Here is a 26,689-nt window from a genome sequence, read left to right as displayed (position 1 = left end):
ACTGACCTAATGTTAATAAGTAAATGCTCTGCAGTGCAAGTATACTAATTTTGATAACTACAATAATGTGTTTGAAGCTAGATCTTCTTAGTTTAATGACTAGCAACGAGGGGTCCCATGCCTGAATTTCAGTAAGGATGTGAGAATTACACAAGTGTGGCTGTGCATTGCAAAGATTCATGCTTACTCAACATGTTTTCATTCACAGTTCTTTTACCAAACACATTCTGAAGGTCACATGCTTTATTTAAAGGTCCTAATGATCTGACTAATTATTCACCCTCACTTCGAGGCAATAGCCTAAGCATTCAGGGGTCATATGTCCTTATACTTCCAGTTATTATCACTCAGACCTTCCTGTAGTCTAAGAGCTTACTGTCTACATGTTCATAGCAATGGCCACAAAACCACATTTAGCCATCAGATCGAATATATAACTCTCTAGCATTCTCTATAATGTCTTTTTTCTCATTTTCCATTTACAAGCAGTAAAATTCACTCTTGGTGATGTATAGTTCAATGGATTTTGGCAAATACATATCACTGAACCCACCACAATCAAGACACAGAAAGTTCCATCACCTCCCAAAACTCCCTTGTTCTGCCTCCTTGTAGTCAGCTCCTTTTTCCTATTCCCCATGTCTGGCAGCCATTCCTAGAAAGACTTATTTTTGTAATCTACAACTTCATTTTACTAAAACAGTTAAAAGGGTACATAACCATTTGGACAGTGCTTATGGATCTGGAAGAGTTTCTCAACTTGTCAGGCCTTTGGGGCAATACCCTAAATATCAGAGATCCAGGAGCTGGCCTTTCTGCAGGGCTCTAGTCCTTCCAAACTGAATAACGTCCATACAGAATAACACCAGTGCATTAGGTAGACTGTTTTAAGTATAAATTGCTTATTTGTTAATCATAATGTACTTATCAATCTTAAATCTCCATATAACGTAACTCTGAATTAAAATTATTTTAAAAATATATTAGGATTTCATTATAGAGATACACCTTTCTTGATGCACTAAATATAGTTTTGTAAAGATGTATTTAAACTGAATTTGGAAAATTAAATTTTTAAGTGAGTGCTTTTAATAAGGTCCATAATTAGTCTTTTAACTCTCCTCCTCAAACATCCACGTCTATGTATCTGGATGGTGTCCATGGGGCACACCTGAGCATTTAGAAATGTTGGCTAACTCTTCTCAACACAGTCAGATACAGGACTCTTTATACAAACAGGTAAAGTCTGAACACATCTCAACCTGCCAGTTTAAATGTCAAAGTGCGTTTTCTCTGCTTTCAGGATAATTTCAAGACACTTTCCGACATTTCTCCCAGAAAGCAGCACCAACCATTCCTGCCAAAAGCCGGGAAGCCTGTTCCATCACACAGACTTCCAACTTCTTGAAAGAATTTTGCAGATTAAGCAACAGGCGCCTAACACTCATACAGCTCAACCAGCCGGAGAGCAGATCTGTTTCCCATTTCCAGTTGGAGTTTCAAGGACTTCCTTTTTCTAATTGCTTCCTCGGTTGCTGTGTGATGTAGGACCACTGCCTCCTCCCTTCTCATATCAGGACCCGACTGCGTTCTGTCACGTGGAAATCTGAGCCAACTGGGAGAAGTTTGGGGACGTTGGCTGCATCTGTCAGGCCAGCTTATCAGGCATGGTCACCATCATGAATTGCTTCTAGAATAAGGAAAGCATCCTGCTAAACCACCCTTGATGACTCAGTGGGATCAGTACTGACAGAGTGAGCTTCCTGCCCTAATATATGGGCTTATGCATCCTTAAAAGGAGCAGGTAGGTTATCTTCAGGTTGCCTTCTCTTGGTTGTTTTTTTTTTTCTCATTTTCAATTGAACTTTCCAGAGCCCCAATTTCTGTTCTCGCTGAGTCCCTTCACATTTGTATTATTTCCTCTGTCATTTACTTGGGTAGCTGTGACCTACATTTTTCTTTTCTTTGTTCCTGAACAAAAACTGATTTCTTTCTGAGGAAGTTGGAAAAGCAAGACTTATGCGCCCAATATGTTTCCCAACCCTCACATGAGAAAAAGGGCACACCCAAGACTATCAAAAAACACTTCAATACCAGTCACAGTGCCAGATGCTCTAAGCTGCTGCTTATTGTGGGCTCTCGATCAACACAAAATAAAACAGATCCCCCCAAAGCAAAGGCTTCCCATCTCCAAGCCAAAACACAATTCCAACAAAAATCTTACCATCCCAGAGCTTTGACTATCTTAACCAAATTTTAAGGTGGGATGGTATTTTTAATACCAGGGGTCAGAGGTGTTTGTTTTACACAAAGATACTACATTAAGGCCAGCCAAGTTCTAGGGGTCTTTCTCAGATGGCTTCCAAATCTCAATGGCACCTCCCACCTCTTCCTGTTCACTCCTTATGTGGGTCCCTAATTGTGGGTGGTTCCCAGCTGCACTGCGTCTCCATTATTAGTGCTATGATGATTATCATCATTAATGAGCACATGCCTCATCTTTCTCTTCAAAATGTTTCATTTGAGCACTTAAAACAACCAGATATTTGTGTGCTATGCTTTTGTTATATTGTTGCAATTTGCCCCTTCCTCCTTCCACCGATAGGTGTCTATGACATTCTATTTCATTCATCCCCCTTTCAGCCAGAGGGCTGTAAATTAGCAGTTTTTATTTAATCCACACTGGGTTTGGAAAATGTAGGAAAACGAAGAAATAAACCTCGGAGTAGGTCTAAAAATGAGAGGCATGAATTTGGCAGATGTGATGATTTAAGTTAGGACGGGGCATAGTTTAGAGAGTTCCAGAGGCAAAAGTGAAAGAAATCAATTTGGTGATGGGGGAATTTTATTCTAGTGAAGTAAGGGGGAAAGACAGAAGGGAGATGAGAGAAGTGCTTTTTTGGAACCACTTGATTTTGTACAGAGCAGGAAAATTGTCTACTCTTTGCACTCTGCACCTCCCCCACCGCCATATGCTTCCCTAAAGTTTCCTTTTACCATACTTGAAAGAACCACAGATTTTAATAGTATTCATGCATTTGAAGTGCTAGGCTATTCTCAGCTTCCTCTGTTGTTGCATTTATGATGAGAAGTAATAAAAAAAAAAATCCAAGTTATATGATAATGTGAAAAATGATTGTTTAATGAAAAAAATTTTAAACTAAAAGGTAGCTTTCTTTAAAAGGCAGTTGACCTTAAATAAACTGAGGTTCAAGATCACAACCAGATTCAGGGACTAAATTATAGGCCAGTCTCCTTTAGTGTCTCAGGCTGAGAGAATTTAGTAGGTTACCACGGCAAACACTAAATTGTTGACACCCCAGGGGCCTGAACAAGTTGAAACAATGTCATTAAAAGGTCAGATTTATTTAGAATGTCTTGAATTCACATGTAATAGTAAAAGCAGACAGGGTAAAGACAGGGAAAGTCATGACTGTCTTTACAGAGGAATATTTGCAATATTTTGTGTATGTGTATACATGAAACATCACAGTATGACATGAATGTGTTTGTGAGTGTCCAACACTCAGAACTACTACCCTGTCCAGAAGAAAACTTTTCTTCCTCATTGTGGGGAAACTATGCCGCTGCCGAAGGGCAAAGAGCAAGACAAGAGGCGGCTGATGGGGACACTGTGGGGCATGCTGGGGGCATGCTGGAGGAGCTGCAGCAAACCAGAAGGCATATGCAACCTATTATTCCCACAAAGACAAAGGCTGCCTCGACAATCTCTGGTTCCCACAACCCTCTACCGAAGTGCATTTCCCTTCCAGCTCTTCTCTACAGGATCATTTTGCGAGGCTAATGTTGGGGTGAGGGAATGGAGCGGGGGAAGGGAAGGTGAGCAGAGCCTCAGGTCCAGTTCCATGAGGAAGGAAGGCAGGGCGAACTGGCAGGTTTTGCAGCACAGACCTCTTTCCCAACCCTGCATCTACTTCTTGCCATTGTGTGGTCTTAGACATGTGTATTTTTAACACCTTTGATGTCAGTTTCCTTATGAATATCACATGGTTGTTTTGTTTTATGGATTAGAAATAATGTGTATAAGTGACTGGTACCTAGTAGGTGATCAATAAACATAAGGCATCTGGTAACGTTGACTGCAAGACCCAGAGTCAGCAATCCTTTGTTTCTGCCTTTCACCTTTGGTTCCAAGATCATACTCTACATACAGAAGAGATGCTGAAACTGGAAATAGCTCTACTGGCTCCGAGCCGTCCCTTCCTCTTTTTCACAGCTTCACAGCAAATGACAGCCGCTGGCACTTCCACCGTCTTGAGGGCGCATGCATAAAGTGGTAGAAAAGATGTGTAGAGTGCCGGCAGCCACTCAGTAGCTAACACCTGAGCCTCCTTTTCCCCCACCAGTTCTGTTCACAGGCCATTCCCAGCAGCAACCAAGGTTCCTGGGCCCACAGTACCCCCTGATGGCTAACCCGGGGAACTTTCTTTTCTCAATGATTCTTATCTTCTCAGTGAAACTCCCCCAGGCTTTGTTCATTCCATCAGGGACCATTCATTTCTCACCAATGTTCTGTGGCCTCCTCTGCCTTGCTTTTTTTTTTTTTTTTTTTTCTCAGTTATTTCAGAAACATCTACCTCTCTTCCTGTTTTCTTTCCCTTGTCTTCCATTTATGAATCCTCAAATTAGTGGGGTTATGGTTGCTAGGAATAGTAATAGGATGAATGCTTATGTCTATCAAGAAAACCTCCATACATTTAGAAGTAAAATAAGACATCTCTAAAGTCTTTTGAGAAATCGAGAGGGCTTTCAGACCCTGGACAGAAGATGCTATCTATCCCCTGCTCTTTCTCCAAGTAACATTGATCTGTTCTTGACATTCTTATTATTTTCCTATTTATTTAATGGCCACAATTGTACTAGTCTGTCCCCTACTGTTTCGTTACAAATATAAAAGATTGTCCTACTTGGTCATAACTCAAAGTAATGCTTTTATAGTATTTCTTTCCTTTGAAATGTTTCTCATATTCATAGAATTGCAACTATTTTCTCCTTTAAAATAAAAAATGCAAATCAATGAAAGGAACAGATAAATACCACCCATCCAATTTCATCAAAATTCTGTGAAATTTTCTACCTAAATTCTAAATGTACATAATGTAACAATAATGAAGAATGATGTTATAAAATAGTTGTGTGATGCAAAAGATATTTTAAATGATTGTTCATCGAGGGACATTATGAGTTGGCATTCACATTTTTCTAAAAGGAGGTATTCGCTTTCCTATAACATATACCTTTTTAATTCATAAAGTTTTGGAAGTACAAATTAAAACACTCAGTGTTAATATTTTTGGAAAACATTACATTTAAATTATTTTCTCAGGACCCAAAGAGAAAACACCAGAGGAAACATAACCAGCCTGAATTGTTTAAAATGTATTTTCCCTTTAATTAAATAAGAAACATCTGTCTAGGGATTTTGGAAATGAATGTAACTCTGCCTGTACTAGTTTGCCTCCAATGTCCAATATTTTGAAAGAAAATTCTTTCTTTCTGTAAAGAATTAAACAGCAACATGGAGCAATGTCTGGGTCTTGCTTCTGGAGTTTGGGCACTGGAAATGCTAAGGATCTGTCTCTTCCCAGATCTGTCTTTGGGAAGCAATCAAATCCTCTCCATAATCAAGGTTAGGGTGTAACATTTGTACTTCTCCAAACCATCCACTCACCCTGAAAATGCTTATCTCAGAACGGTGAGAAAACAGGAGTTACTAAGATGTATGCAAATACTCCAGGTCAAAATATTGTTCCCTTTCTGGGGTTTTACTGGGCACTTTCCTCCCGCTAGGGCTTTAAAAAGCTGATTTCTCTAGGGACCTGCCCAGCCCACAACACAGACCCATTAGACAGGCCAAATGAGTACAAAGAAAACGGGAAGTTGGGCTAGGATGGCTCTGGTTCTTTCAAACCGGGGCCCACTGTTGAGAATGACAAATATCACTTACTGGTGTTGTCAAAAGGTATCTGCTTGCACTGCGCGGACCCCTCGGCAGGCCAAGGACAGTAATAGACGGCTCCCCCTTCCACGATGTCTGGCTGGCTGGTGTTGGCTTTGGGCGCTCCCACCAAGACACTCGCTCTGCGAAAGGGTTGAAGAAAACTCTTGGGTGGGGATCCTAATAGTGCGCGGGAGCTAAGGTGGGGCCACGGGCAGAAACGGGTTTATGAAGGGGTCGGCTGTCAAACTTGAGTTCCCCTTGGAAACCTGCGCGGGTCTGAAACCTGGTTTGGGAGAGGGTGCACACAGTCCTAATTCTTCTATGGGTGGATCTGTGTATACACAGTGAGATGAGGGAAGAGGGGGTTAAAAAAAGCAAAGGACAGAGCCCAGCTGCTTGTAGCAAGCAGACAGCACTTTTGCCCCCAGACACTTAATTGTTACAGGCTATGTATAAACAGACCGTGTCGCAGTGGTCGTTTTAACCGGCCCAAGTCTGCTGGGTGCCACCTCCCCCTTTGTACAATGCTAGTCTTTGTACCTGAAAGTCCCCAAGACCGCTGTGGTCTATGCAAGTGGCAGGTCGCTAGTTCCAAGCGCACAGGGCGCATTTAGCCTGGCGGCGGGGAGCGGGACGGGACCTCAAGCGGACAAGGTGGGGAATCTCAGGAGCCGCCTTCCTTCAGGCTGCAGGGCGGGCGCGGGTTCCCGGGAAGGGAGGCGCGGACACAAACTGCGGCGGAGTTTGCCCACGCGCGCGAACTGCGGGCGCCGGGCGACTTACGTGCGAGCCACAGGTATGTGGAAGTCCACGGCGTAGCCGAAGTAGCTGCCCTCGGGGCCGCTGTACACCGTGAGCTTGTCCACGTCCAAGTTGAACGCCTGGGAGCTGGGGGACCACAGCATCCCCAGCGCAGCCGACAAGCAGCACAGGGGCGCGAGCGGCTGCGCCCGGCTGCCCCGGGGACCGCGTCGGGCCCCGGCAGACATCGCCGTCCGCCCTGGCGGCTGCTCGCCCGGGAGCGAGACCCCAGGTGGAAAACTGCGGGGGTGGCGGCTGGCGGTCCCCAGATGCCCGAGTCCCGGCTCGGTGCGCGCGGCGCGTCAGCGGTGACAGCCCCGGGGCTCCGCCGCGCGTCCCCTGCGATCTGCTCCCCGCGCGCTCAGCCCGCGCCCTGACCGGCTCAGGGGCCGGCCGAGCCCTCCTCCCGCGGGGGGGGGGGGGGGGGGGCCGGCGCCCTCGCGGCGCCTCCTTGCGGCGGGTCCGCGGGCTGAGATGGGGAGCTCGCGACTCCGGGGCCGCCCCAGCCCCTGCTGGCAGCCGGCGCCAGGCGCCCGTTTCGGCTCCCGGTTTTCTGTTACAGTTGCATCTCAAGGAAGATCCGAGCCTTGTCCGCGTCCACGTGAGCCACTGCTTTAGGAAGGAACGCTCCCTGCGCGGGGCGGGCGTTTGCTGGGTTTGTCCCAAATGGAAGACGGTGAACACCTACCCCACCGCGAGGCGAGGTAAAGCGCCCTCTCTGCATCACCTCTGCGGTCTGAAGACCCTCCGAGTGGATACATTTTTTTCGCCTGTGACTGAGAAAATCTAAATCCAACAATCCTCTCCTCCCCCAACTCCACCCCAGCTCCCTGCAGAGGAAACTAAGAAACAAAGTCTCGAGATTTTGTTTAGAACTTTCTCAAAGGCTCGTGGGGCTTTTTCAATGTCCCAGTACTAAATCTTAGTCACCCTGTGTAACTGTGATGAAGACGGGCAAAGTTAGGAATGCTGGAATCTGCAGCTTACCCTCGGCAAGGGTAGAAGGTGTAGGCTGGAATCCACTGGAGTTCGATTATTGATCTCTCTGTGTCCTCCGGCTGGGGGCGGAGTAAAGAATGACTAGGTGGAGAAGGGAGATGGGAAACAGGGCAAAGATGCCCTCACATAAGCTATGGTCTTCCAGAGAAAAGGAACCAACCCTAAAACAGAGCAATTAAACCTTAACCTGGGGTGAGGGGTGGGGGTGGGAGGGGCAGTTTAGGGACAGGAGCAGTAAGTAGTTTCCAAAAAGTAGTTGAAGGAGATTTTGTGGCAGATGTAGACTTGGGCAGGAATTTGAATAGAGGGCTTGGACTGAGGCATTGTGTGTGGAGAAGTTGAGGGTAAGTTCTAAAGACACAAAGGCTGGGATGAAATGGTTGTGCAAGAGACTGGAATAAAAGAGTGGTTTCGGGAGTGGTAGGCAATAAGAATGGCTCTCCTGAGACAAAGGATCTTAATAACAAGAACATTTAAGGCTAAGGGAGGCAGTTTAGAGCAGAGGCATGGCATGTCCACAGGGATTCAAAAAAGTGAGTGATTGGGGGGCTGGGAGAGGGAACAGTTGTTAGAAGGGGGAGAAGCAAAGAAGCTGTGGCCTGAGTGCACTGGGTGATGGGGCCGTCCACCTGATTAGTAGAAGGAAGGGAAGGCCACAACCTTGATGAGGAGGAAAGGGGTCAGAAGATTGATGGCAGAACGAAAGCGAAAGACAATCCAAGGAGAGTCTGAAAGTATCTATATTTAGGAAAAGAGTAACAAACAGTAACAATTGTTCAAAGAGAGCAGGATGGGAGGTAAACGGTGAGTTAGATGCTGGGCTTGTTGAATCTGAGTTGCTAATGGGGCAGCACGGGAGACACTGGAAGCATAAAATGCAATTCCGAGCAGTGGCCAGTCTGGTGGTACACATTTGGGAACCTGGCCACAGAAACTCTCTAAGCCCACTGAAAAGCTGGATTTTTTCCTCTCTCTCACATCAAAACCCACTTGGTAGACAAATTTGAATTTTATGTCTTTGTCTTTGCTTGTCTTGTCCCTATAAAAATAGTAAAAATTAATAAGCTATAATATTACCTGGCAAATCACCAGGTCTGGATAATTTCCTAACTGGATAGTCCTTTCCCAGACAAAGATTTAAAAGGAGATGGTAGAAGACATTTTTTCTCAATTCAAAAGTCCATTTGTGTGAGACATAAAGTCTGCTTCTCTAGTCAAGTTTTTATTGTTAATAAACATGATATTCCCTGTAGTAAATTTCAATGAGTAATTCCCATGCAACATTCACATAGGGTGTTCAGAGCTGTGCAGGACATAGAAGCTCAGTAATAAACTCAAATTGATCATTTCCTGACACTGGCATGCTGAAATTCTGAAATTAGTTTATTGCATGCAAGCCTTAGAAATGCAACACCTAACTAAGTAGGTAGAAAGTAATAGCATAGTCCTGGATGTGCACTTGGCCCATGTGCTAACTTCCTGGGCAGAAGTAGCTATATATCAAACAGTGCTTCAGTCTGTGTAGGGCAGCACATCACCAGGGTTTCCCCTTTTTAATCCCTTGTTTTGTGATATTCCTGGCATATTCCTTATCTTTTTATTTAAGCTAGGGTAGGGAGGGAAAGAAAACTCTACTTATTGCCGCATAATTGGATACATGTACTTGTTCCTTTCTTCAAAAACACACTTGTTCTTGACTTACACAAACCTGTATTCTTAACAGTGTCACTTTCCGCTTTACAGATGAGGGCATTACAGTTCACAGAGCTACAATAATATGCATATTCACAGAACAAATAGGTGGTAGGATTTGGACCCAAGACTGTCAGATGCCAACATCGGTGGCCCATGCTATTAGGTCGATACAAATATATTTTTAAGTCATAATAGTAAGAAGAAATCTTTCTAGAGTTAGTAAGCTATTCTGGGCTAACCCTTTGTGCATGCCTGTGGGTAGTGATTGAGAAGTGGCACAAAGTAGCTGTGTAGTCTTCTAAGAGGTCTTAGAAGGGGTTTGATAGTACAGTAGTCCCCCTTTACCCACAATTTCACTTTCTGTGGTTTCAGCCAACAGTAGTCTGAAAATATTAAGTGGAAAATTCCAGAAATAAACAACTCATAAGTTTTGCTGTTCTGAGTTTTGTGATGAAATCTCTTGCCACCCTGCCCCATTCCACCCAAGCTAGGCATCCCCACACTGTAGACACTCCCCAACCATAGGTCACGTAGTAGCCACCTTGCTTATCAGATTGACTGTCATGGTATCGTAGTGCTTGAGGTCAAGTAACCTTTATTTTACTTAGTCATGGTCCCAAAGTGTAAGAGTAGTGATGCTGGCAATTTGGATATGCCAGAAAGAAGCCAAAAAGGGTTTTCTTTATGTGAAAAGGTATGTATGTATAAGAAAACACATACGTAGAATTCAGTACTATCTGTGGTTTCAGGCATCCACTGGGGGTCTAGAACATACTTCCCAAGGATAAGGGGTGGGGGAAAGACTATACCTCAGTATTCAAAGAGTGGAGGGAAAGCAAACTAACTTGAAGCTCTTAGACCTCTCTGAGAGGCCAAAAGCCTGGGAGAGCAGTAAATCTCCCAAGAAGCCAGGACAGAGATGTCGGGGGAAGTTGTAATAACTGCAGGGACAGGATATGTCTGAATAGGTGTCTTGTACATTTTACTATTCTGACACATGGGAAGCATGCCAATCAGTAAGATCTGGGGTGCCGTCAAAGAAACACATGAGCATGACAGGTCTCATGCTGAATGAGAAGTTTGACATTTTAAAGATCTACTAGCACTGATTTATTTGTCAGAAAAGCAAGTCTGGGAATTGTTTATCATGCATGTGAGTACATGTGTATGTTTAATACTGGGAAAGGTATACATAGTTGTTTCTCTAAAAAGAAAAGAAAAGAACCCAAAGGTCAAAGATGGAACAGATTTGGCCCAAACTTTCCAAAAATAAGTAAAGAGCACCACAGGAAAAAAATGATCTCTGGGCTATAGCCATGTACAAAGTACTTAAAAATAGAGATGTTGTAACATTTAACCATTAGTGCATACTTTTTAACAGAAGACCAAATACATTTGTAATTTAACTGATTGTTATTTCTAACTATGTTTAAATCTATTTCTTTATATGACAAAATGTGATCTTGTGCCGGGCCAGGCATGGCTCAGCGGTTGAGCATCGACCTAGGATCCAGGTGATCGGGGTTCGATTCCCAGTCAGGGCACATGCCCGGGTTGCAGGCTCCATCAATGACCCTCTCATCATTGATGTTTCTGTCTCTCTCTCTCCCTCTCTTTTCCTCTCTCTGAAATCAATAAAGATATATTTTTTTTTAAAAAAAGAATGGCAGTTTTATGTAAGCATGATTTTAGAGAGAGAAAAAAATGAGATCTTGCCTTCAAATCAAAGGGTTTAAGTTCCAACATGATCATTTCATTAATACAACCATGTTATAAATATGTTAAACTACTTACAAAACAAGCCAATGTGAAAACAGTGTGTTCTTGAAGGTTCCACCTGTTTTAAAAATGCATCAGAAATTGTAGGTAGTTTTTTAATCTCTTCTTGTATTTTGTGTAACTGTAACTGAAACCAAGGTTCAACTGCCTGCCTCCGTGAAAGCCAAACTCATAAGATAGATGCTGGAGAAAAAGGAAAGTGGTTTATTCAAGTGTGAGACACCTGAGAAAAAGGGAGGCTCTTGTCACAAAGCCCATCTCAGTACCTCAGTGAAGGCAGAGGTTTTATAAGGAGGGAGATGGAAAGCATAACAAAGAGATCAAGGGGAGGGAGTTGGAAAGTTCTCTAAGTGCAGACCAGCACAATCCATTCCGATAAGGATCTTGAAACTGGTCAAGTGATGGCCTGGTGTGCGTCATCCTGGTCTTCGTCATGCTGGGTCTGTGGTTGAAGATGAGCAAATCTCCCGGAAATGGGATGACTAAAGGTTGGAGTCTTGCATCTTCTGAAGTTTGTTCCCCGGATTCTTACACAAACATGCTGTTTATCTACAAGTTACATGTTAGAGTCAGCATTTACAGAAACAATGTCAAAAGAATGGTGGCATGGATTACAATTCCCCACGGTTAATTTTTCTTCCACTGCCATGGGAGTTAGGGGCTTATAACCAAAATTTTTCAGAAAACTGGAAAAATTCAGGATCCAGTCTCGTTCATAAGTGAAAATAAAATTTTACAGACAATTAACTGAACTAGAGTCTAATATTCATAACAGTGTGTTATAGATTCTATTGAAACACAATTTCCTCCTAAAATAACCCTTATTTTTATTAAAGAGCCAAATCAAGACCAATTTATTTATTACATTTAGTCCAGTTTCACTTTGGCCTAATTATAATTACTTGCATAAACACTACAAAAATAGCAATTGATCATATAGGCTTTCTTAAACCTGCTTTGCTGGAATCTCACAAGAAATTTTCCTCTCAGGGTAAAGAAGCCAAGCCATATAGTTGCCATCAGGCTTTGCTTGCAATACCTATAGGTTTGGGTAAATTCCTTAAGTTCTTGAGGTCTCCCAAATGTCTTGAGGTTCTTTCCTTGCCATCTCCCAGGAAGGCAACCTTTGTCCCTTCCCTGGAAAGACTGCCATGAGCCATATGAATAAGCAAGGTACCAGGCCATTTCTCCAAAGGGCTTTTATCAGCTTCAAGGTCAATCTTCATTCCTTAAAGCTTTTTGCTGACATCCAGAGTCTAGGCATGTCTTTCTCAAACATGACATTCCAGTCAAAGATTTGGTTAATAGAACTACAGTTGGAAACTGGTGTTATGTGTCCTGTTATGAAGAATTCAGATTTCTATTGGATTCATGCAAACAAACCTATTGCCAGGAAAATAATAATACTCATTAAGAGTTTTTAAATTCTGGAGGGAATAAGTAGGGTGAAAAATATAAGTGCTTCAACATTGCTTGTCAAGGGACAGTTTACTAAATTGCTCTAAGAAAACAAACAATTTTTTAAAAATCAGCAATATTTTTAACAAAGTCATGAGAATAATAATTATCTTTATTTTAGTTCCATAATCAATTCTTGTTTATCCTGATTATTTGTCAGTATGTCTATGAATCCAGTAATTCCTTGGAGTTCTATAAATCTTTATCTATTTTAAAGGTATGATCGGAAAATTTATTCTCAGAAATTCATATTTCAAAGTAAAACAAAGTCCTTTCCATGGACCTTTCTAAAGATGTAATGTTTTTGCAAATGCATCAGAATAAAACAATAACTGTCTCTAAATGACAAAAATGAACTAAAAATGGCATGGTTATAGAATTGATTACAAGGCAATTGACAAAGGAATTTGCTTATAAACATTTTATGATAACACTCAGAATTACAAATGAAAGTATATCAGACTGAGAGTCCATTGTTCCCCACGGTCAATTGTACGTGGGGTTCCTGTGAGGAAATTACAATTGGTTTTGAAAAATCAAAGGAAGCTTTTCATTTGTCATTAAAACTACCAGTCCACTTTACTATCTATGTGCCTTTCTTTTTCTTTCTTATTTCTTTTTTCCCATTTCCATTTCTCTTCTTGCATATTCCTCCTCCAATGTCCTTTCTTCCTGTAATAATGTATGTCCTTTTCTTTTATCTTTTCTCACCTTTCTCACTTCCGCAGTCCTTTCTCTTTTTGAGTCTTCCCTTCACACGCTCCTTCTTCAAATTGCGCAAACCCTCTGCAACTTACACAATCGTCCTGTGCCTTTCCTAGTCCCTCTTAGTTTGCTTCTTTCTAACTCATTCAGAATCAACTAACTTTAGAACAACCTACTTTTGATTCTATATTACCAAAACCATATACTGTTTTTTCAACTAAATTAGAATTTTTAATTTTAATTTTTAGTGACAACTAAAAGTAAGTAATTAGCATTCTTTAGGTAAATTTATAAACACATTTCATAACTTTCAGAAACAAGTTTTTCCATTGGCAAATGTACTCACATTTTTAAAGAGGCATAACAAGGATAACATGACCTTGAAACTCTTAGGAGGCTGGAGATAAGGTGCGGGGAGATATCAGGCTTGGGCTTGTTTCTGGGACTGAAGCAGCTCTTGGGCCTCCAGCAGCTTGAATTTAAAAGTACCTTTGTTCCCCCTTCACAATGAGGTGGGGCACTTGACCCTGCAACTTCCACAGCCAGCACAGGTTTTTTGGGGTGGTATTAATTTCTACATTGTTCCTGGGACCGCAACAGCTCCTGGGCTTCCAGGAGGAGGGTTTAGAGTGTTTAGAAAACTTATTTCCTCACATTTTTCTTTTTGAGTTTTACTGTCTGGGAGGAGAGTGAGACCTTTTCCCCCTCTTTGAACCATCAATTTAGATCTTTCTGAATATAATTCTTATGGTGTAACAACATGAGAGATCTTATCCTATTTACTAGACATTTGGCAAAATAACTCCAATCGAAAAATAGTATAGAAGTTCAAAGAATTATTTAGGGACCATCACTCTTCCAACTCCAAAACATACATCTGCCAAGCTGTGTTACAATAAAAGGTCATCTTTTTTTGGTCATTGCCTCATGAACACAGATGGACCAATCGTCCAGAATGTGACCCAGGGGGCTGCCACTGGGTACTGATGCCAAGGCCCCACCATGCTTAAAAGTCAAGGGTTACACACAAAAGAACAATTAGACCAACAGGAAGGAGTAAGTAACTATATAGCAGTATGATTCCTACGCAGATTTTTCCAAGTAATAACATCCCAAATCAAGAACACAATTATTAAGACACTCGACAAGATGTAGGCAACAAGAAAAACAAACAATATCCCAAAATCCAAATACCAAAACTAAAAGAGCGCTCCAACCAAATCCCACACCAGGGAATTGTGGTTTTTCTTAGTCACTGAGCTGTGCTTACTGCCATGCGGCACCTATTGATTCCTACAGAATTCCAGATGGTTCAAAAAAGCCACAAATGGTGGGGCAGGGACTCCTGGTCATGCACTTCAGACCAGCACCAAGAGAGCGAAGGACTGTCCCTGAGAAAAATCAGTTGGCAGCTGCTAGGGACTCCCAAGTTCTCTCGTGGGGTAGGTCAGCCACAGGCAGCCTAGAGAACCCCTCCAAACTCCAGGGACTTACCAGGGGCCTTCCACTTGCTCCTGGCTGGCTTGCCAAAACTGTAACTGGAACCCAAGTTTAGCTGTATGTTGCCAAGAATGCCAAACTCCTGAGACACATGCTGGTGAAAAAGAAAAGTGATTAATTCAAGTGCTGGACACCTTAGAAGATGGGGGAATCTTGTTGCAAAGCCCATCTCCCCGTCTCAGTGCAGGCAGGGGTTTTTATAAAGAGGAAGAGGGCGAGCAGAACAAAGAAATCAAGGGTAGGAGGGTTGAAAAGTTCTCTATGTGGAATCCAGCACAGTCCATTCCAATAACAATCTTTAAATTGGTCAAGTGATGGTCTGGTGTGTGTCATCCAAGTCTTCATTATCCTGGCTCTACATCATCCTGGTTCTATGGTTAAACGTCAGCAAATTTCACGGAACTGGGATGACTGAAGGTCGGAGTCCGCATCTTCTGAAGTTAGTTCCTAAGATTCTCATACAAACATGCTGTTTATCTCCAAGCTACATATTTGAGTCAGCATTTACAGAAAGAATGCCAAACAGAATGGTAAAGTGAGTTACAATTCCCCACTGTTACAGAATTGAAGTGATCTTGGGTTTTTCTTTTGGTCAACAGTCCTGAGTTTTTCTGCAATATTAACAACAACTGATTAGTTGAACCTGGCAAGTAAAACCTACCAAAGAGAAAGGACTTTAAAATCCATCAAGTATCTCTAAACATAATCTTATGTCTACAAATTTTCTATTCTGGTCCCTGGAGTGTGAATCTCATCATAGTAAAAACATTTTTTCCTTTTTGATGATTTTGTTTGCAATTCTTTTTTATGACTTTCCTTCATGACTTTATTAGCAAATTTTAAGTAAAAAGTGCTGCCCAGCGGCCCCCAGGTTGGCCGACGTTCAAGCACAAGCAAAAGTTATTTTAGCTGAAGGAAAATTCCCACTAGTCAAAACCAGACTCTGACTTGATCTCTTTTTAGAATGAACCTCTTAAATACAACTCTGCTTTAAACAAAAATAAAAATAAATAAAACAATTCTTCCTCTAAAGGAAAGGTAACTGAGGAAAACTATGCTCTCCCAAAGCCTTCACATTTGAGAAGAAATCTTTTTGAGAGGCAAAATGCCAGGGGCACCTGAGCTTATACTCAAGACCCTGAATGATTTACAGATTTAAATTAGGGACAGTTCACTCCAGAATCCTGAAAAACCTACACATGTCTGATGGTTTGGCAGGATGGGCCTTTTAGGTAGCTATTTGGCCAAAGTGACTAAAGCAAACTTCTAGGGGGAAAAGACACAGCTTGTTGTAAATTTGGAGTCTAACAATTCGGTAGACCAATTCCCCAAAGGCTCATGTTCGAGTGCATTGCTAAAGCAAGCTGTGGGAATATTTTTGAGGGGGCTCTTTATTATTAAATTTCAATAAGGTGTTAGAGTTTAGAGCAACACCTCTTTGGTTTTTGGGAAAGAGGCTCACTTAAAATGGGGAGCAAGGCATTCTCCCCACCCAAGCACATGCCAGTGCCTTAGTCCATTCGGGCTGCCAAAACAAAAGACTGGGTGACTTATAAAAAACAGAAATTTATTTCTCACATTTCTGGAGGCTAGAAGTCCAAAATCAGGCAGGGTGCCCCCATGGTTGGATTCTGGTGAGGGCTCTCCTCTGGTTTGCATGCTGCTGCCTTCTTATTGTATCCTCACATGGCCACATGGAGATGGGGCAAGAGAGTTTTCTGGGGTCCTCTTTACAAAGGCACTAATCCCATTCAGGAGGCCTCTACCCTCATGACCTAATCATCTCCCAAAAGTCCCACCTCCTAATGCTATCACATTGAGAGTTAGGATTTTAACATGAATTTGCGGGAGACACAATCGTTTGGGCCATTGCATCAGGACATGAAAGCAGAGGCTTCCGTGAACATAGTGCTGCAGACACAGGACAGGGCGGCAGCAGCAGTCCTGTGGGGTTCTGGGGGAGACAGCAGCTATGCCTTTCTGAGGCAGCCAAACATTCCTTTATTCAGCTCTTGGGGAAGGTTGAAGGACTCAGGTGAGACACCAAAGGTCATGGAGGAAGTCTTTCAATTGTGGGAGGAAGTGAAGGCTGGAGCATCTGATTGTTGATATGAGTGTATTTTAACCCCTAGGCTAGGTTGCTGTGTTTATTCTGCCTTGGGGGGACACTCTCTAGGACTGCTCTCTAGTGTCTGTGATCCTATTAAAGTATGTGGGATTTTCTCATGAAAAATGATTTATTCTCACAACAATTTATGTGACCTATTTTTCATTAAAAAGTTTCCAAATATTGAGTAAATCTCTCCCACATTTATCACCATCTTTATTTCCTTGTTACAGCTTTGCAAATCATTAAGGAAAAGACAGAGATAGAGACAGAGATGATAGAGATAGAGATGGAGGAGAGAGGGGGGGAGACAAAGAGGATAGAAGGAAGGAATTTGGCCATAAAAACCAATATTTTATATTTTCCCAACTAACTGCAAAATCAGATTTCTATGTCATCCATGCAAGGGCTATGTCCTACTGAACCTCACTTGCCTATGTAATTTTGTGATTTTCAACAAATTCATTCTTTTAAACTGTTCAACAAACATGAACAAATTGATACTGTGCCAGCACTGGCGATACAACTGTGAGGTAGAGAGATATAGTTTTTCTCTTCATGGAACCTATGATCTAGTAAGGAGATAAGTAGCAAAGAAGCTAGTAACCTGATAAGAATATAATTAAATGGATAAATCGATAAATGCCAGGAGCAAAACTAACAATGTGTGGTTAGAGAGTAATAGGAGTAGGAGTAAGGTGGGGAAGTTTTTATGAGATACCCTTCCTCATAGAAGAATATAGCCATGTGACAAGACAAACAATGAAATGGAGTATTTATGATACAACTTTTCAAAAAATATGTGGTTGTAATACTGCTCACCCAGATCTGGAAAGCAAGAGACCACATGGCTTGTCTGGGGCCATTGACTTAGTAAAGTTCAATTTAGCAGACTCCATCAATACACACAGAATCAAGTTTAGACATTTGTAACATTGGGGATCTGTAACCCACCCCACCATTCTTTTGACATTGTTTCTATAAATGTTGACTGTAATATGTAGCTTGTAGATAAACAGCATGTTTGTATAAGAGATCTTAGGAACTAACTTCAGAAGATGCAGACTCCGACCTTCAGTCATCCCAGTTCCAGGAAATTTTCTGACCTTCAACCATAGAACCATAGAACCAGGATGATGAAGACCAGGATGACACACACCAGAACAGTCACTTGACCAGTCAAGATATTTATGGGAATGGACTGTGCACGTAGAGAACTTTGATTTCTTTGTTCTGCTTTCCCTCTTCCTCCTTATAAAAATCTCTGCCTGCACTAAGACTTTGAGATGGGCTTTGTGACAAGAGTCCCCACCTTCTCAGGTGTCTGGCACTTGAATAAACCACTTTCCTTTTTCACCAGCATCTGTCTCATGAGTTTGGCTTTAGTGGCAGCAAGCAAGCCAAACTTGGGTTCTGGTTACACATTTAGTTCCCCTATAAAATGCCATATGTCTCCTATGGTATCAGTGTATTTTGTCATCCTGTGACTTGCATAAAAGACCTCCTACCTACCATGACATTACCTGTTATCCATATCCATGACCTTGATCACTTTAATTCTCTGTGTGAAGGAATGCCCTTGCCTCTTTCAGGGGTTAGCAGTCTTTGAGGGAACAATTTGAAGGCTGGATGTGAATTTGTCTTCTACTAAGTTTGCTTAAAATGTGACTAATTGACTTAAGTTGACCTTTCTGGATTTTATTGTTGTGACTTATTTAAAAATGTATCCTTTTCCCCAAAGACCTCTAGGCACATGCACAAAAAATAGAAATATGACAAGTTAAATGAAAACCAGCAAATGAAAATTAAAATACTCTTATAAAGGAAAGAGAAGTACCATTGCTGGAAGAAGAAAACTAAACAAAATGTCAAGTAGCATGGCTGGAAGGGGGAAATAATCAAAATGGATCGATTTTAACCCATCTTCCAACTGTTTACAAAGAGGACTAGTTCAAAGTCGATGTTAGAGCAACTTCCTTTAAAATCCCTGAAACACTTTTGCTACTACTTATTATCATACCAAATCAGGGAGCTATAGCAACCCCAGGGAAATACAGGATCTAAATAATAACTTTTTAATAGTAATGTTAGCATGTTATCTAGCCCTTAGTTACTCTGGAATCTCATTCATTCGCATCTTGCTCTTGGAAGGTGAGCGACTAGCCCTAAGTATCATTGACATTTCTCTCTAAATCCTGCTGTCAGCTCAGGCATAGAATGATTCTGTTTGGAAATGAGTGCTGCTGCTCGCAGGTGGAGAGGCAGTATAATGTAAGTGTTAAGAACACAGATTCTGGAGCCAGATATCTGGGTCTATTTCTCAGCTATGCCACTTGTCTGTATGACCCTGGGCAAGTTAGCTATCCATTGTATGCCTCAGTTTTTCCCATCTGTAAAATGCAGAGACTAACATTATATCACATGGACTTGTGAGGACAAAATGAGTTAAAATATATAAATCTATAGGACAGTCCAAATGAACAGCAATATGTAAGTCATTATTATTACTTACACTTCTGATTGGTTACGGATTAATAATAGAATGATGTTATCTTTTCCTTTCAATTATGCAAGTGTGCCTGTCCTTCACAAGAGGCTTCACAAGCCCACTGTTTACCAGACCTTAGTCTGGAAGTGGTCATACTCTTGAGTATGTACCCTGCTGTTTTAGTTGGGCCTTCTGAATTAATATATCTTTGGTTAATAACAGACTGTAGAGAGGTTACCAAATTATTTTAAGTTTTGGGAGGGGGTAATAAATGATGTTTGGGGAATATTAATCTGAGTTATGCAAATGAAGGACAAATAGAGAATATTTAGTACATAATTATATTAGCCTGCATGTGAAAAAAAAAAAAAAAAAAAAGTCAATTAGGACAGTACAGTGCAGTGCAGGGGGAATGGGCACTTTAAAATTTTGTTTTTAGTGCTTTCAATATGATGCATGTAGTTGTGTGTTTTTTATTTCTTGAAGGATATAACTTCTAGAATCTGTATGTTAATTGTTTCTTTCCCATGTCTCTCTCATCTTCTGAGACTCCAGTAAATATGTTTGACCTTTTCATAGTATAGCCTATATTGTTATTTTACCTTTACACTTTTCATCTGTTTAGTTCTACTTGTTTTACCTTAATGTATTTCTTCTTATTTATCTTTCAGCTCACTGATTATTTCTATAATTGAGACTAATATGCTGCTAAATCAGTCCATCAAGTTCTAAATTCTGTTTAGTGTTATAAAATTGCCTTAAGTTATAGAATTGCCTTAAGTTATTTTATTTGCATTGTTTCCAGTTCTCTGCCAAAGTTCTCAATCTTACTTTTTTTATTTCTGAACATTTTCAGAGTTATTTTAAATTTTGTGTTTATTAACTCCATTTTGTGAATTACGAGGGAGAAGTCTTAAATTGTTGTTTCTCTTGAGTTTTGATCACATTATTTTGTCTTCTTGTGTGCCTCTCACATAATAACACTTAAAAAATTAAATGCCATATATCATATATGAAACAGTACACAAACACTTTGATGTTTAGAATGATGTTATCTTTATCCAGGTAGAATTTACATTTATTTCTGGCAGGTTTCTATGAGTAATAATATACTCACTCACTTTATTCAACTTTCAGGGATTGAGTCGACTCAAAGGAAAGCTTCAGTCCCTGGAAACTCTTGTCTATTTCCAGTTCATCCTTAATCTAAAAACTGTGGGGTCTCAATCCTAAATTTACCATTGAACACATGCTTTCCAAGACCATAGATTACAATTTTAGTTCCCTGAGCCCCATCAGCCCTTCTTACCCCAACCTCTCAATATTCCCTTTCATTAGAAAAACAGAAGATTCTTCTGGGGAAAAAAGTTCCAGATATTGGTTACCAACTCTGAATTTCCTTCATCTCTTGGGTACTGGCTCTACAATTCCTTTAAGATTTGAAAAAAATACTTTGCCAATATTTTAAAACTATTTTTAGCAGGAGGGTTAGTTTGAAATATCTAGTCTGACATTATCAAAGTTTGTATCTGGATAATTTGGGAGAAATATGGTGAATTGTGGTGCTCCTGTTAGAAAAATAAAATTCTAATGTGGGACTTGGTTTAGGGAAAACAATTTAGCTTCAGATATTTTGAATTTATCCATACACCCATGTAGAATTGTCTAATAGTTGGTTTGAAATAGAGGACAGAATCTTGATAAGTAAGTCAACTGATTGTTGCATTAGATTTTGTATGTGAAGAAAAATATTTACCAAAGCAATTATGTCTTGCTCAAAAGGCCCAAAATTCAGAAAGAATGGGTGACCACTTTATACTGATATTTATTGGTCATGAGCTTGATATTTTGCTTTACCTTTTATATATATAATCTCTTTTAATATATTTTTAAATATTTCGTTTTAAAATGAAGAAACATAAACGTTATGAGGTTAGTGACTTGCAGGAGGTTACATGTCCGGTAAGTGGCGAAACCTGAGGATAAATCACAGAATGTTTATCTGATGCCCAAGAACTTACTTTTTATGTTAATCCATTTCTGCTTTCTCAGTTTAGGATAAGACACTATCATCAAGCTCTTTGAAGAGTCAAAGTCACAATAAGAAGCACTAAAACAAGTGCTGTCACTGAGAGGGCCTAGAGGCAACAACACCCAGCGGGAAGGAGCACACCCAGGAACCAGGTCCTGGTTTCCAATGCCGCTCTCCAATCAAAGGAGCCAGTGCCCCTTGGAGAAATGGCTAATTCTAGGGCTGGGGCGTGTACAAGGTATGCATGGGGCATCTTGTAGAGCAGAAAATAAGGGAGTGCTCAAAAACAAACTGATGAGGGCATGTCAAGGGGACACAAGAGTTAACTGAAAGAGCTCCCAATGTCTATTTAAACAACAAAATAAATAATATAGTATTATAATATAACCCAAAGTATAAAATAAATAATCATGAGTCTCATTATGAGCTGACTTGTGTCTCCGCCCCCTGCCCAAATTCTTATGTTGAACGTCTAACACCAATATGAACATATCTGGAGACAGGGCCTTTAAGGAGGTAAGGGCTAAATGAGGTCGTAGGACTAGTGTCTTAATAAGAGAGACACCAGAGATCTCTCTCCCTCTCTCCTCTCTCCTTCTCTCCGTCTCTCCCTTTCTCCCTCTCCGCTCCTCCCTCAGCATGTGCACAGAGGAAAGGCCAAGTGAGAATATAGTGAGCAGGCGGCCGAGCAAAGGAGAAGCCCTCATCAGAAACTAACCCTGCTCTTACTTTGAACTTAGCTTCCAGCCTCCAGAGCTGTGAGAAAATAAATTTGTTGCTTAAGCCACTCAGCCTGTGCTATTTTGTTAGGGAAGCCCTTACATACTGATATAAATAAACAATTGAATAAATGAGTGAAGAAAAGAGACAAATTCCCACATAGAAGAATTTTTTTGTAAATTTATATAGACACTGGCTCCTTAAGAAGGTGGAGCCTAGCTCCCTTCCCCTTAAATGTGGATTGTACCCTGTGACCTGGTTCCAAAGAGTATAGTATGGAAAGTGGGTGTAAATGTGTGGAAGATTGGTATCATTAGTGGTGAGTCATGTTGATAATGTGCCCTTGATATGACATGATGAAAATGGCACTTCTGTGGTCTTCCTTTGAAAAACTATAGTCCCAATCAAACCAAGAGAAAAACAAGAGAAAAACCCAAATTGAGGAACACTCCGCAAAACATCTAACCAGTATTCCTCAAAATGTTAAGGTCATCCAAAAGAAGCAAAGTCTGAAAAACTGTCACCTTTTAGAGGAACCTAAGGAAAGATGATGAATAAATGCAATGTGGTGTCCTGGATGGGATCCCAGGACACAGGACTAGGTTCTAACTAAAGGCATCTAAATAAGGTCTGAGCTTGCTTAATAATAGTATATCCATATTGGCTCATTTGTTATGACAAATGTATCATACTTATGTAAGATGTTAACAACAGGGGACACTGGGCCCAGGGTATATATGTAGAAACTACCTGTGCTATTTTTTGTGCAAGTTTTCTGTAAAATCTGAAACTATTCTAACTTAAAAGTATCTTTAAAACAAATGCAAAATTGTGCATTTATTCACTCTTCCATATGACTTCTCTTTTTATTGTTCCTCTGAATGTTCCAAAGTGAATATTCATTAGCTTTATCTTGGGAGGAGAGTTTAGTTTGGTTGTGTTTCTTCTCCCTGAGCAAGACCTACTTTTGCACCAATGTTCTGCCACCTCTTGGCAGAAGCCCAGAAGACAAGGAGGGCTTGGGGCAGGGAGGGCCAGCTCAGACCTGAGCACGGCCATCTGCCTGACAGGAATTCCTGCAGGCATACATTAAAGCAGCGAGGGCAGTCCCTATATTTGAAACACCCCCACAGTTTCATCTTTCTCTTCTTTAGTCATCAACTTCTTTCTCCCTTTACAGAGAATCTCTGAAAATCCCTGAAGACAGTATTTGCTTTTAGATGTTTTGGATTAAACCCTCTATTGTCTTTTTCCTTTGAATCCTGTTGTTCTCTCTTTTCCCACAGAGATCCTCCCAGCCTTTTCATTTTATTTTAAGATTATGTTACTGAACCAGATGATTCAACTTCATCCTTTGCTTCTCAGACTCAAGAAAAAAAAAATATGTCCAGGCTGTGGGATTTAACAAACACTTCTACCTCTTCCCTTCCGGGCCCTGTCAGCTGCACTGCTCCAGTGGCACTCAGAGCTGAGCTACAACTCTGAGCCCCACTCCGCCTGGATTTTAGTGCTGGCCTGCAACCAAGAACTTGCTCCAGCTGCACTGGCCTCTGATTTCCTTAACTCTTTCCTCTTCTTTATCCTGGTTTTGGGAGTTAGAGGTGGAGGAAAGGAGAGCCATTCATTCTTCACACAAGTGCTTATCAACCATCTATTCTGTGCCAGCCACTGAGGTTACAGCCGTGAATGAGGCAGGCAAGGTCCCTGCCCACATAGAAACCACATTCTGATGGATGGGCAACAAATACAGAGCATTACTACCACTACAAGATTGATCTGCATGTGTGACTTCATTTAGTCCTGATGATGGCAGCACTATTGCTATCATCATCTACTGAGACACAGGTGCTGACTGACTTTCCCAAGGTCATGCAGCTGGTAAGTGATGGAGGCTCGATTGAAATCCAGGAACTCAGGTTCCGGAACAGTTGGATTCCTAACCAGTATAATATTGGTAAATTTGTTCTTCTGGGCGGATAAATACTATCTTATTTCTATCTTTCTCTTTCTGCTCTAAAAAAACTGTACGCTGCTTTTAAACAATATCTGTAACATCTTATTATTGCAATTCTAAAAAGAAAAAGCAGTGCTTTTTTTAAGGGAAATGGTGCAGTTGGCATTCAGTCGTTGCTTATGTAGCACCTGTCGCCTCCCTTTCCCACTTCCAGTGAGCCTCCCCTGCCCTCTTCCTCCCTCCCCCGATTGCAGAGTGCCCAGGTGGCTCAGGTGGGATGCATCCACCACCAGCTCCAAGGACAGGCACTGGATGGCACGAACCAAACAACCTGTGCCAGCTTTGTGGCCACATGATTGGTAGGGATGAGGTCAGTGTCTGGCATTCTAATAGCCACAGTGGTTCAGGTTATAAAGTAGAAGTAAGAGGTGAGGCTCTCCCTCCTCCCAGTTAGGAGAGAGGAGGTGCAGAACCCTAACTGCTGCTGCAGTCATCAGGGAGGAGGAACTGAGAGCAGCACAGGTAAATGGAACCGAGGCCCTGCAGGGTGGCTCAGTTCATTGGAGCGTCATCCCCTACGCTAAGGGGCTGTGGGTTTGATTCCAGTCAAGGCGCATACCCAGGTTGTGGGTTTGATCCCCAGTGGGGGCAGGTGCAGGATATTTCTCTCTTACATTGATGTTTCTCTCTCTCTCTCACTCACACACACACACACACACACACACACACACACAATCAGTAAACATCCTCTGGTGAGGATTTTTAAAAATAAAATAAATAAATGGCCCGGCCGAGCATGGCTCAGCGGTTGAGCATCGACCTGGGACCCAGGCGATCGGGGTTCGATTCCCGGTCAGGGCACATGCCCGGGTTGTGGGCTAGGCAGCCGATCAATGACTCTCTCTCATCATTGATGTTTCTATCTCCCTCTCCCTCTCCTTTCCTCTCTCGGGAATCAATAAAGATATATTTTTTAAAATAATAATAAAATAAATAAATGGAGCCGGAGTTCTTACTGAACCAACCTGCCGACTGCCTTGCCTCTTGACTTTTCAGTAATGTGAATCAGAAATAGTCTTTATCATTTACATCATTTTGAATCGAAGTTGCTTTTCATTTCATCCCACATCATGCCATTTGACACAAATAATTTCTTATCGTTTCAGTAGATGAGCCCTAAATGTTTAAGTAGGTCTTTAAAAAACAAATTCCATAAGAAACTTTAAAAAATTAAATTATCCAGAGGGCTTCAAACATCCAGAGAACATTTGCAAACAAATTTGGATCTCTGACTTACACGACAAAAAATAAGATCAAGTAAAATAAAGTAGAATTCACCCAGCTTGAGTGACTTCTCTGTTTCACACATGAAGACAATCAAGATTGTGAGTTAACAGTTTGGGGCCAGATGTAACAGATGGTTAGTTAATTGGCCCATGATACGCTGGTTTCAGAATGTAGCGTCTTGGATTTTGTTACTAAAAACACTCCTGTTTTTGCCAAACAACACTGTTTTGGAGGTTTGCCACCACAAACACACAGAGTTTGCTGTGATGAAGATTTGTGCTTTTGGTGGGAGCACGAGACACCACTAGATTATAACAATGTGAGAGGCAAGACATCAGCCTGCTTGTGTGTTCAATTAATCACACATGACCCACATTTAAAAGCACAGCTTCGTAGTGTTAAATAAGAGCAAAGATAACAGTGATGTGATTAAAACTTCAAAATGCATGGGAAGTGTGTTTCCTCCCGAGGACATTCTCTCCATGTCCAATCTAACGTTTGGTGGAGATCTTAGCCTCTGAGGACACAGGCCAAAGCTAACTAAGAATCAGTGTAGATGCAGCGCAGTACAGCTCAACTTTTACCAAATTGGGAAGATCTGCCTGGAGAGGAAAGTTAGCTCTCTAATCCAGACATCGCAGTATGTTTTCAGCTTCCCTGTTTTCTTTGTTGGCCCAGGATGGCTCTGTAGAATTACATAGTGAAAATGACAGCTTTCCACTCTGCTCTTAGAACAAAATATTAAGAAAATATAAGCCTGCCTGGCAGTGGTAAAAACAGAAGTGGTTAGAAGTTTTTACCATCTATTTTTATTTTATATATCATTAAATACTGTATCTGACACTTGGGACATGGACAGGCATAAATCATATATTTATTCCCATAGGAATAAAATACATCTGGATCGCTGCTCTAGTAAAACTAATGAGAGAGTAACTTGTGTCTAGTGCAAGTATAACATCATATGCAAGCAGGGCCTGGGCTCTGAACATATTGTGCCCCAGGAACCAGTTTTTATGGGTTGTATGGAACTTTGAACATATTTTTTGATAGGAACAAATGTAATTGTCAAAAGGCCAGCCCATAATGGCCTCATAATGGAACAGTTACCATAAAACCAAGCCACGATATTAATGGTGCTTCTGGGGGCAAGTGGTTCAGATCCACGTAGGTTGCTGCCCTTCTCCCTGGCGGCAGTCGGA

General features: G+C 41.3%; 1 protein-coding gene across 1 annotated transcript in view; it reads right to left on the bottom strand.

The window, feature by feature from the left end:
• The window catches only part of ITGA8 (integrin subunit alpha 8), a 171,610-nt gene extending 164,489 nt beyond the window's left edge, over positions 1–7,121 (bottom strand). Inside the window, exons 1-2 of the mRNA XM_087823674.1 lie at positions 6,746–7,121; positions 5,969–6,102 (exon numbers count right to left, since the gene is read on the bottom strand). Of these exons, the coding sequence (XP_087679800.1) occupies positions 5,969–6,102; positions 6,746–6,951 (340 nt within the window). The 5' untranslated portion in view covers positions 6,952–7,121. The remainder of the gene's footprint in view (positions 1–5,968; positions 6,103–6,745) is intronic.
• Between the last annotated feature and the right edge of the window lie 19,568 nt (positions 7,122–26,689).

This window comes from Miniopterus natalensis, chromosome 1 (genome assembly GCF_054644295.1).
Source record: "Miniopterus natalensis isolate mMinNat1 chromosome 1, mMinNat1.hap1, whole genome shotgun sequence".
NCBI lineage: Eukaryota > Metazoa > Chordata > Mammalia > Chiroptera > Miniopteridae > Miniopterus > Miniopterus natalensis.
Note: the sequence above shows the minus strand (reverse complement) of the source record. Positions and strands in the feature narration are given on the sequence as shown.